The sequence below is a fragment of the Opisthocomus hoazin genome, chromosome 9, assembly GCF_030867145.1.
Source record: "Opisthocomus hoazin isolate bOpiHoa1 chromosome 9, bOpiHoa1.hap1, whole genome shotgun sequence".
NCBI lineage: Eukaryota > Metazoa > Chordata > Aves > Opisthocomiformes > Opisthocomidae > Opisthocomus > Opisthocomus hoazin.
This window is the reverse complement of record NC_134422.1, coordinates 17,324,423-17,336,965: the sequence shown is the minus strand read 5'-3', so window position 1 is coordinate 17,336,965 and position 12,543 is coordinate 17,324,423. Positions and strand designations below refer to the sequence as shown.

Below are 12,543 nucleotides of genomic sequence, written 5' to 3'. Positions count from 1 at the left end.
AAGTTTCCATATAAATAAATACCAATTTAAGACATGCAGTGAGCTGGGACCAGGAAAACATTTTAGTAATAAATCTTTAACCACTGACTGAGAAAAAAAAAAAAATACACCTCTACACTAGGAACACAATGCATGTGCACAGATCCTTTATTGCAGGAAGCTTTTTTAATTTATTTATTTAGTGGTTGGTTTGTATATGAAGTCAAGAAGACATAAAACAACTCTGCAAAAATAACCAGAGCTATGCAAACTGAAATAAGAACTCGCTATACCAGCAGTAAATGCACCTCCAGAATTCAGTTAGGTATTTTCATTTCAGTTATCCCCAAGAGGAACGCAGCAGAATGGACCCCTGCCATATGAAGGGGGAATGCAATTCCAAGAAATATACATATGAAAAGATTTCCATTTGTGGTTGGGCAATGACCAAACTTTTTAAACTCTCCAGTTTAATTTATACTTCTTCAATAGCAGGAACTCTCCACCCGAAGTACAGCACAAGCTTGTTATTACACTCACAGACTGAGCTATGTGTTAGCATAATTGCTACAATTTGCTCACTGATAATTCTGTTGCTATTGTTCTGTACATGAGCTGGGAGAACGATTAAGATATATCTGCCACCACCATGATTCATCCAACAGACATTTTTTACTGAAGTGACCTTTATGTAAAGATGACTGAGCAGCTAGGCAAAGAGACATTAACCTCTACGAACAGTTCCCAACTAACAGATATCTCTGCTGGAAATGGCAACCAGCCTTTTAGATTTTTTTTCTTTTTTTTTATATTGACGTAGGTAAATGAACAGGCACAAAGTGAATGCAGCTCCTCAAAAAGGCACGTGCTAGAAGCCTCAAATGCCCTCACAAATTACACCCTGCAAGAACATTTACGGAGATTTTATTTTTTTCTTTCCTTAAATCAGTGGGATTCTGAATACTTCATGCAGCATATACAACTGCCAGGCAGCGTGGCCGAAAGAGTGACAGGCTGGGAAATGATGTGTTTGCTCAGACTGCCTAGCACGTGCTACAGGATCAGGCCCTTGGCATGCACAAAAGGCCCTTTTAGCAAACTGAGAGAGAGAGCTCCCATTGAAATCAGGGCCTGTCAACATCCCAATCCTGGAGTTTCACAGTTGTCTCCCCCAAGACACACTCACTTATTTTCATGATCTGGCATTCCTACAAGTCCCCACAATGTGGTTTTCAGCCCTACAACCATTACTAATGTTATTAACACATGCATCATAGTAGCATGCAGATACTCAATTATTAAATGTGCTTCGGTATCCCATGGAACTGGGAGCCCATGCTGGAGAAAAACTACTCTGAGCAATAGCATTTCAGCTCTGAAACACTCAGTCACGCCTTCTACGGACTTATGTAGAGCACCTTGTTTATTATCTTTCTGAAGCTTACCCCAGTCAAATTCCACAGCCACATACCCTCACACGAGTACCAAGGCAAACACAGCAGGCCAGCTGGGATGATAAATAATAATACTTAGGACTTGTGTAATGCTATTCATCTCAAAGCACTCTATAAACTTAACAAATGTAAAAAACTAAGAAGCAGATGTGCTAGGAGCATGCTGCTGAGACTGGATTAATCTGTAAAGTGGCATCCATTTTTAAAAAAAAAAAACAAACCACAACAAACCACCGCTCTACATTTCAGTGCAGCAATTCACATTTTCACCAGCATTACACAGATGCGTAAAGGCAGGGCTCTGCTGGTCAACTTCTACCAAGAAATGAATGTTGTAGCAACACTACATGCTTAGATTCCACTTGCAAAGGAAAATACGATGCTCTCAAAAAATTGTTTTGCTAAGCTTTCTGTTAAGGATCCAATCAGCACCAAAGCATTTTAGCAGAGTAGGAAATTCTGCTTCAAGCAGATCTGCACACTTGTGCAAGAGAAACAAGCAATTGTTCTTGTTCGCCTCATACACAATCAACTCAGCTATGGAAGCAACCTGAATTCTAACCTGCCTCGCACATCAGTTAAAAACTTCAGAGTTGTGTGCTGTCTCAAAGCTATTATTACTAGCAGTAACATATGAGGCTGAACAAAACCAGTTAGACAATCACCACCCAGACTGTAACTGTGGATGAAGTGGTTGTTACAGAAATCATCAGCTGACTTGAAAACCTAGCGCTCTGATCTGAAAAACAAAATTTGCTGGGTGTGAAATGAAATAGCACAACACCATGCACACTACGTAAAGAACTGGAAGTAAGCCAGCCTGACACGTGTTTGTTTTCTAAGCAAGGGGTGGCTGTGCCCCTTTACCAATGGATACACACACAAAAAGGAGCAAGGCAGGCTGGCACTGAGGACAAGCGGAGCACAGCTAAAAAGAGTCAGTAAGACAGAACTGCTGTAGGGACAGGAAGGCCTGGCAAACACCCTGCCAACGTCTTCAAATTTGGCAAGTGAGAACAGAGGAACCAATTCTCCTTCAACTCCTTAGTTCAAGTAGAGCTGCTGCATGTTATAAAAAAATAACTTTGTGATAGTAAATGCATCCATGTGCTCTAAGAAATGGCAGAGAAATTCAGCGCAGAATCTGACAAAATAGAGACACCCTCCCAATGGGCCCCCTAAAGGACTGCCATGAATAACACACATTTATAAAATTTTGAGTCTGGGCAAACAGTGTAAACGTCTGACATTACAGGAAGACACCTGCTTCATGGTTCATTAGCAACTTATCTCCCCCAGAGTGAAAAGGCTTAGGCCAAGAAATGAAGTTAGAATTCATTTGTCTCCCCAGAAAATAGCCCTAGCCAGGAAAACGCAGCTACTCACTTAGTTTGGGATAGTCCTCCAGCAGGAAATTCCACCTTCTGGTGTTCATATCTGCAATAGTTACAAGCAACACTGTCATAAGTCTCTTTCAAAAAAAGATTAAATTCTCTGTCTGTAAGAATAAGGCTATCCATTCATATTCCCTGCATTTCAGAACTGCTTTAGAAGAATTCTTACCTTGTCCAGCCATCAGTTCTCCTCTGTTTGCTTTCATGTTAAACAAACAGTTTGAAGGAGACTTAAAAGTGTGAGCACATATCTAGAAGTGGTGTTATCACTGGAGCAAGCTGAGGTCAGCTACCCTAATGAACCATTGTAACGAACACACCTGTTCAAGCATTTCAGCAACCACTTTCTCTTCACTGCAAAAAGGGACAAAGAATATGCATGAAGGTTTCTATTTGCTAACCCACAAACTCTGACTTCAGTCAGTAACACAAGCACTTTCAACTGTACCTCTGTAGCCTACAGATGACATGCTCAGGATGGTACAGAGGAAATTCCCCAGTTCATTTATACCCAAAATGAACATGAATGCCAGCCTTGTCTGGTAAGTTTATCCCTGGGTAGCGCCTGCCTACAAATTCAAGTGAAGATTACAGTGAATTCAGAGTCAGCTGAAGACACAATGAGCCAGGTGGGGCCCTGCCCAAAGAACAAGAGTTCCAGGATTTGTTCCCCATGCTGTCACTGACCCACTGTGACACTGTGCAGGTCACCTCATCGCTCCGTGCCTCATTTCCCACTTTACCAGTGGCAAAAACCAGTATTTACTATTGAAATCTGAATGTCAACATAAAAAGTGCTCTACAGTTCCACTTGCCTCAAAAACATCAGTAAAGCTGCTGGTAAACTCATCTGCTCAGGCAGTTGCAGCCATTATACACCACAGTAAGCCAGGAGAAATATGAGAATGTTCAACTGCATTTAATAATAAAGAGAAGAACTTCTGCCTGGCCTCCATACTGCTGGCAAATTATCAGTGCATCCCACCTCAACAGTAAATGCAATCACACTGAGTCCTGAAACATCACCTTGGCTAACAGGCCCAGAAAAGGACATGTTCTGGCATGGAGTAAAGTGCAGGACACAGATACAGCGCCACATACAGAAGCTCTCAAAATCTTCACCAAAGTCCACCGCCTCACGCTGTTTCAGAGGGATGTACTCTCACAATTTCTCTCCTCTGAAGCATTCACAGCACTCCAAGAGCAGTCCCAACAACGTCATTAGAATAACGCAGAAATAACCAGAGACTCACCATAATTTCTGGAATCCATCTGTTTGAACACTCCAATCACTTCTGCAGAATACCCAATATCAACCTCAAACCGCAAGCGAGAAATCAGCATGCACTTCCCTTTGACAAAGGCTGAGGGTTTCTTCCAGTTCTTACACATCTTCAAGAGGGAATTCACATCAACCCTACTGCCAACGAAACGAGAGCTGGATGCCAAGCCAACTGCATTTTCTCCATCCAGTGGTGCCAGAACTACTGACGAAAGTTGATTTGCTGCTTCCACTAGGGAGAAAAGCATGAGATATAGAGAAAAGAATTAATAACAAAGAACATGGATAAACTGAAGATTCACAGGATGCTTTCGGAAGAGAAGGGACAAAGGAATGACAAACAAGCCATATATCTTCAAGTTTAAAAGGAATGATGATTCCCTGCTTTCCCTCACAGGGACAGAGAGTGATGGCCTGAAGGAGCAAGTTGGTGGGATTTTCCACACAGAATACGGCAGGGGCAGAGGGAACAAGTGACAGTAGGTGAACAAGAGTCTGTCCAGCATTGTCACTGCATTAGGCTCCCTCTGTCAGCAATCACAAAACATGGCTCCCTAGGCCAGGGCAGGCAATCTGCAGAACCACATTCAGCAGTAAACTGCACACATTCACACAGCGTTTTCACTTAAAAAGCTGCAGAGACAGGGGCATGGTGATCAGTAGTGCCTGAAAAGATGGGAAGGTACTTCTGCAAACAGCAAAGGAAAAGAATCTAAAAATATCTGCCTCCTGCCTCACGTCAATGCCTGATACACAATCTCATCTAGGAGGAATGCTGTATATTCACAATACTGTAGGAAGGATACCAGGAAGGAATCTAGTCCAAACCCCTAAATCTCCTTTGTTACAATTTAAGTCCATCACTTTTATTCTACTGTGTCTTACAGTTAAACGTGTACTTCCCCCCAGCCATCTGCACTCCTATCTTGCTAATCACCAGCAACCACCTCTGTCATGACGCCAAAGCATGGGGGGAGAAGGGACACAGCATTTTACAGCTGTCAGCCTGGGACCACAGCTATCCACACGAACAAACGTTCCACTTTTTCCTGTGTCTCTCTGCCAATCTACACCCGTATGTTGTCTTTATTATTATAGCTGAACTGTGATGGTTAAGGAACAACGATTTGTTTCTTGTGTTTTTACAGCATCAAAATAATAAATTTCGTCTCCAAGACTCCAACTCATAGGTGCTACAGCAACACAAGGATTCACCAGCATCTCCAGAGCCCATTAGACTCAAGAGCACGGAAACACTAAGTACATTCTGTCTCCATATATTTGTAAAGAGAGGCAACCTCCCCTATCCAGTAGCTGCTTAGAGTGAGCCCAGGTGAATCTCACCCTTTGAGGGCTAAGCCGCACATCATGACCCACGCTGTTTCTACTTAAATAGTCCAGCTTACTGATATGCAACAACTTAAAAAAATTTAAGTTCAATGATTAAGATTTGAGAATATGAAAAAGAAACAAACTGAGGACACTTTCTTCCTAACCAGTTAGTAAACCATTCAGATTTCATCCACCACTATTTTAAAATAAGTGACTTCCAGAATAAACCCAAGCATCTGAGATTTCTGCTCCAAAGAAGTTTAAGTTCAAGAGAAAGTAATTTCTGAAGTAGAGGACTAGGACACCACCAATTTAGACTTTCTCCTCCCAATGCACCAAACAAAAGAGTTTAAATGCTACCGTTTCAGCATTGCATAGTTAGAGCTCATCTCTACAACTAATACCAAAATTGAAAAAAACCCACAAAATCAAAACACTATACTTCACACTTTTATTTCAATATCTGTTTCTAGGCTTGACTGCATGTTTAATTTATAGTACACAGAAAGAAATATAACACAAGACAATATTGTTCAGAAAAACAAAATTAACAGTGGGAAGTTTTACAATAATTGTTTTTATACTTATAAGACTTAAAACCAAGGCCCTTTAGAGTCAGTTCCTTTTTCTCAGGGTATTTTTTTCCCCTGCTATCATTGTTCAATGTTGATGATATACTGTCTTCCCTACCAACAGGAACTTTCCATAGAGAATTCACATATTTGATAGCTTTAATGAAAAAAAAAAAAAAAAGATTTCTAAAAACTATCCTCTTCATTTGCAAGTTCCTTGGTGCAGAGACTCTGCTCTCATCTGTACTTGATACATTTCAAGCAAACCAGCAGCATTTAAATTATAAATGTGTGGCAGCCCACATGGGAAGCTAAAATACCAGCACTCAACTGTGGGTTTTTCAAAGTGCTCAACACAGGCCTAATTCTGTTCCCACTGAAATCAATAGTGATTTATCACTTGCTTCAATACAATGTGCTTTTGAAAAGCTTACCTGAAGTATTTGCCTCTATCATCTCTCAATCTTTTCAGAACAAAATGACAGGAGAGAAAAAAGATAAAGCCATCCTTGTTATGCCAAAAAAAACGCAAATCCATTTTCAGTTTCATTCAAATCCCCAGAGAATTACCATTTTTCCTTTTCTGACACCCAAAATTAACAGGGAAAAAGGGTTGGGTTTTTTTTAAAAAAAAGCTGTTTAAAAAGAAAATACAGTAATGGACCTAGAAATTGAACATTAGCCAGTGGAAAAGACTCAATACAGACTCATGAAGCACCTACGCAGCAGAATTTTTTCCTGTGATCAGGTTTGTTGGTTGCTGCAATTTTCAGCGACGGTAGAAAAAGTGAAACCTATGCTTGGCATTTAGAATAGCTGAAAAAATAAGGTATTTCTAATTAAATACAAAGTGTCAGAAAAATGTTATGAGCTAGATGCCTAAAAGATGGGCGTTACGGTTGAGTAGCACTACTTTTATTACTCCAGACTGTAACAAAGCTAAATAATAATTATGGAAGGCAGGAGAAGGGGGTCAAGATTTGGATTAATTTTTATCATTCAACAACCCATTTACTTACTGAAACTGCTGTAATCTTCCAGGCTGAAATTCCATTTTTTCATAGCAGGATCTAAAATAGGGCAGAATATGAATCATTTGGGGTAGAAAAAAGTGCTATTGTGAAATGTTCATGCAAGGTAGGAGAGAATTCAATCTACTCATGCAAACTTTGCAACACACCCCTGAAAAACAGTATGCCCAAATCTACAGCTACATGACACTAAAAAAGCCATAGGGCACGTCAATACTAAGACAAGAAGAACACAGCAGCCATTCAGAGGGAGCAGCAACACATGGAGGAAACAAAAGTAGAATATAACAAAGAACGGCAGAGAGAAAAGATCAGAAGCAAGCTAAAAGGTGGAGACTCCACTGCTCTCAGTAACCCAGTTAACAGAATCAGCTCATCAGCTCTGAACTACAGCTAAAGCGACCCATTTTCCCATACCAATTCATAACTTCTCTTCCTTCACCCCCCAAAGACTCTGACCAGCTGCCGTCACTAAAATTCTGAAAGCACTGTTCATAAAGCAGCATTTCCGATTGCTCAGCTAAATCCAAGATCAAGCTATTTATGCCCAGAATTTCTAATTTCAGCTGTCTTTACTTTTCCAGTCCCCAGTTAATACCATGTATTCCACCTCAGCAACACCTGCACTCCTAAGAGCATACAGCAACTACAGTTAAGAAGACACTGAAACTTCGATCCAATGTAACTCAGAAATAACAGCAAACAATCAATTCTTACCATAGCTTTTGCTTGGTATCTTCTTAAACACAGCAATGAGTTCAGCATTGTACCCTATTTCGACCTGGAATCGGTCTTCCCCGTATTTCACACATTTTCCTCTGGTAACAGTATTTGCTTTCTTGCAAGAGGCAGCTTCAAAAGTAGAGCCTGTACCAGCAGAGCCGGCCAGCTTCTGCATCCTGCCACTGGCCTGAAAGACACCACCTCCCCCTTCTCTTTCCCTTGGTCTGCTTGTGTTTATCAGCATTTCTGAATCACTCGGGGTGGCGCTGCTTGGTGGTGAAACATATTTTATGGCAGATTTGTTCTGACTTTGTAAATCTTTACTACCGTCAGGGTGCCCATTATCAATTAACCTAGGATGAGATGGTTCTGTAGGGTTTTTGAAAGCTGGGTAGCATTTGGGCTGCTGGAATGCACCAACATTAATTAAAGCTTGCTGTCCACGTTCCTGACCCCCAGCATCCAAGTAACGTTTATGGGAATAACTCAGAGACTCTGGGACCGTTGTAGGGAACTGCTTAATGCCACTTGCTTGTTCCAACTCTTCTGAACGATTCTTTTGTTGCTCCCCATGTGAACCAGTCATCTGTTGGTTTGCAGTGTAATGGTTATAATCTTTCTGAAGACAGCTCTTCTGCTCCACAGGACTGTTTGGATTCTGTTGATGCTGGCTAATGGACCTGACACGATTGTTTTCTTCCTTGAAGTTTCCCCGACTGCCTGGACTCTGTTCTTTTACCCAAGGTCCAGCGATCCCCACCTGTCCACCTCTCTGGGCTGCTAGCCTCTCTGCTCTCCTAGCCAAAGCCTTCTGGCGATTCTCTTCAATTCTTCTCTTCTGATCCTCTGTAAGGCCTGATGACATCTTCAGCAATTCAAACAATAAATCTGAATCAAAACTGCATTGGGAATTTATCACAGAGGCACTTGCTTCTTTACAGGAATGGAGGCCAGTCTACAAAAAACAAAACAAAACAAAAACCAAAAAAAAAAAAAAAACAGCAAGAAAAGACAGGGAGTTTCAACTCTGTTCCCCCCAAAAATGCTTACTGTATTGATAATTCAGTATTATTAGTGATTTAGTATTACTGTAACTGATCCTACACAAAAACCTAGTAGTACAGCAAAGCTGTCAGACCAATGCTGAGCCATTATCAGCAAACAGACACTGACAACTACTGCTGGGGCCTTGCATGCCAGTCCCACATACATAAAACATATGGAAAAAGTAGAAAACCCCTATGCTACTACCGCTCTGAGCATTCTTCTCTGCAAATCCCAGCAGAACTGATAAAATAGCCAAGCACAGGGACACCCTGCACTGCAGAGCCGGCCCTACAAATGCACAGCCTTGCGTGGAAGTGTTTCATATTTCTGGTACCTAACAGCAAAGATGGGACAACACCCCATCTTCCCTGAGCACCTTCAAGTTCTTGGGCATCTCACAGCATGTAGCAGATACACACTCAACCCCGACGGGCAGAGTCAGCTCCCCCCGTGAGAAAGGTCCACTCGCAGGTCAAGGGCCTTGTGATCCAGGCGAGGACCTGACTCCCACCGCAGCTCGTAGGCGCTGGTCTCACTCCACCTCCTCCGTGCCTTGTGCCCCGCGGGCTGCCCGCCTCGCCCAGCACCCAGACACCTCCTTTCTTCACCGCCCTGTAACAAGTGAGGCTCGCTCCTCGCCCCGCTCCCCTCGCAGGCACCAGGCTCCCCTGCCCCAAACTCCACTGAGGCCCTGGCCGCCGCCCCGCAGGCTGGGGTCCCCCGCCGTCCCCAAGGCCCACCCGCCACCCCGCAGGGTCCCAGCGCTGCCGTACCCCGCTGGGGCCCAAGCGCCACGTCGCAGGCCCCGGCCCAGCCGCCTTCGTCTCCCCGCAGGCCCGCGCACCCACCGGCTGCAGGGCCGGGCTCGCCGCCACTGGGCGCGCAGCCGCGCAGACTACAACTCCCAGCAGGCCCCGCCGCGCCGCCCGCCGGCGCCAAACGGCTAGCAGCGCGCAGCACGCCGGGAGCGGAGCCTCAGCGCGGGGCGCTCGGCATGCTGGGAAATGTAGTCTTCCACTCGCGGCGCCATCTCAGGGGCGCCGAGCGCTGCTGGGTCTCGCTATGGGAGCCGTGGGGCTGGAGGCCGCCCCCGCCACCCTCCCGCAGGGGTCTGGCTCGGGACCACATGCGCGGTGCGGGCCCCTGCTGCCGGCTGCGGGCTGAGGCTTTGCCCCAGGCAGCACCGACTGCTGCACGGCTGGGCCAGGGCTCCCTCACCGCTGCTGCTGGTGTGTGGGGACCAAGGCGTGTGGCTTTTCCCTGAGTGACTATGAGTGGAGAATAAAAAATGGAGGTAATGCGTGAGAAACGGTGAAAATACTGTTGTCAGCAGTGAGGAGGGAATCATGGAATCATAGAAAGTTTTGGGTCGGAAGGGACCCCTAGAGGTCATCTAGTCCAACCCCCCCCGCAGCGAGCAGGGACACCTCTAACTAGGGTTGCTCAGAGCCCTGTCCAACCTGGTCTTGAATGTTTCCAGGGATGGGGCCTCCACTACCTCTCTGGGCAACCCGTTCCAGTGTTTCACAACCCTCATTGTAAAGAATTTCTTCCTTATATCCAGCGTAAAACCATTACCCCTCGTCCTGTCACTGCTGTCTCTCCTAAAAATATTGTCCCCATCTTTCCCATAGGCTCCCTTTAAGTACTGAAAGGCTGCAATCAGGTCTCCCTGCAGCCTTCTCTTCTCCAGGCTGAACAAGCCCAACTCTCTCAGCCTGTCCTCATAGGAGAGGTGCTCCAGCCCTCGGATCATTTTTGTAGCCCTCTTTTGGACCCGCTCCAACAGTTCCATGTCCTTAAATCCGCCACTGGATGTCGAAAGTGGTGGCTGACATTGGTGCCAGGCCACTGCCTGTAATCTTTGAAAAGCAGTGGAGACGAGGGGATGTGCCTGGCAAGCGAACGAGGGCAAATGTCAAGGCTGGCCACAAAAAGGGCACAAAAGAGGACGCAGGAAACTACAGGCCCATTAATCTTACTCCAGTCCCTGGAAAAATAATGGAGCAAGTCCTCCTAGAAGTCATCACAAACCAAATGAAGCAGGTGACTGGGAAAAGCCGGCACGGATTTACCAACAGCAAATCATGCCAGACCAACCTGATCACCACTTATAACGAAACAGCATTTTCTGTCTACAGAAGCAGTGGTGGTTGTTTACCTGAACTTCAGCAGAGCGTTTGACACTGTTTCCCACAGCCTTCTCCTGATGAACAGGCCAGTTACAGACTGAAGAGGTCTTCTGTGAGATGGGTAGGCAACGGGCTCACAGGCCGCATGCAGAAGGCAGTGATCAATGGGTTTTACTCAGGCTGGCAGCCTGTCACAAGTGGGGTCCCTCAGGAATAGATACTGGGCACGACGCTGCTCAACAAGTTGCACCAGAAGAGGTTTCATCTTGATGTAAGAAGGAAACTTTTCACAGTGAGAACAATCAATCACTGGAACAGCCTCCCCAGGGACATGGTGGGGTCAGGATGCTAGATAATATTACCTAGGCTCTCTTTCCCACAAAGGGTTGGACCAGATGATCTTTTGAGGTCCCTTCCAACCTGGGCTGTGTTATGATTCTGTGAACACCTTCATAACAAGGTAATTATTAATGTTTGCATCAAAGTTCTGAAGAAAAGCATCTACCAGGGTTTTAATTATACATGGGGCTTGATCATACACATCAAGCCACCCTTCCTGGACAGTCATGATCCCCGTGTGTGTGACCAGAGCGATATCTGGGGAGAAAGCAGAGAAAAGGCCCTGGCCAGCACCGTAAACCCCTCCCATCTCTGATTAATGCTACCCTGCCCAGTGGCAGGTCTGGAGCTGCCATCCCTGTCCCCAGATGCCATTTTCTACCTCCTGACAGACCCTTTGGCTGGGGACACCGAAGCCAGCTGGCTGTTTCACAGTTTATTCATTCTCTCCGCTAGTTAATTAGAAAAGGTTATCCTTAAATTGCTTCCTGATTAAGCAGCAGTGACTGCCATTAGTCAGGAGCTCGTCAGCCTGAGAAAAACAAGGCAAGCAGCAAGAGTGAGGTGCGACTCAACACACAGTACAACCCTGGGAGTGCTGTTACTCACCCAGGAATCGCACACACACAGACGTGAGCATGCCACGTGCACACAGGCGCTCGCAAACACACCACTTCTAAAGAAAACCACAGGACTGAGGAGGTCCAGGGTTTTGCCCCAGCTTCTCTTAAGAAAAAAAGTAAAAGTTGAACCTTTTTCCAAATTCCAGGCCTGCACGCAGCAGAGCGGGTTTGCTAGGAAAGGATGCTCAGCCCCATGGTCTCTGTTCAGATCCTCTTCTGTTGCCCCTTCTTTCCCTGCAAGCCAGCAGACTCCAGCTGGCTATGCAGCAGAGGAAGAAAGGAACGGATGAGAGACCTTTTTTGTCTCCTTCTTGTCACACTTTCAACTGCCTAAAGCTAAACCAGGTCCCAGTGTCACATATGGGAGAGAGAGAGAGAACACGCAGAGCATGAGCCTGCAACTGTCTCCAGCCACCTTCTTCCTCCCAGCAGCTATCCAGTTGCAGGTCTCTGGTGATAGCTCTTTATGCTTTGGGAGATCGGGGGGTGAGGGGGAAGGAACTTGGGAAAAGTGAAGAAAAACCCCTATCGGGGACTGTCCTCAACTCATGAAAATTATGAGAGCAGAGCATCGTTTGCAGAGACCTCTTGGGTTGCATGGCCAAGCAGACACACAGACAGACGTTGAAGCATTT

The 12,543-nt window shown here is 45.1% G+C and overlaps 1 protein-coding gene across 4 annotated transcripts in view; it reads right to left on the bottom strand.

Annotated features, from left to right (window-relative positions):
• Positions 1–9,715, bottom strand: part of SMARCAL1 (SNF2 related chromatin remodeling annealing helicase 1) — a 39,072-nt gene extending 29,357 nt beyond the window's left edge. For 2 of the 4 annotated variants that reach the window (XM_075430363.1, XM_075430364.1), the window contains exons 1-4: positions 7,762–8,715; positions 7,033–7,083; positions 4,081–4,341; positions 2,820–2,870 (exon numbers count right to left, since the gene is read on the bottom strand). In XM_075430363.1, coding sequence (XP_075286478.1) covers positions 2,820–2,870; positions 4,081–4,341; positions 7,033–7,083; positions 7,762–8,632 — 1,234 coding nt within the window. In that variant the 5' untranslated portion in view covers positions 8,633–8,715. Of the gene's footprint in view, positions 1–2,819; positions 2,871–4,080; positions 4,342–7,032; positions 7,084–7,761; positions 8,723–9,587 lie in introns of those variants that run through there. The other 2 variants (XM_075430366.1, XM_075430365.1) reach the window with 2 other exon arrangements.
• Positions 9,716–12,543: the final 2,828 nt, after the last annotated feature.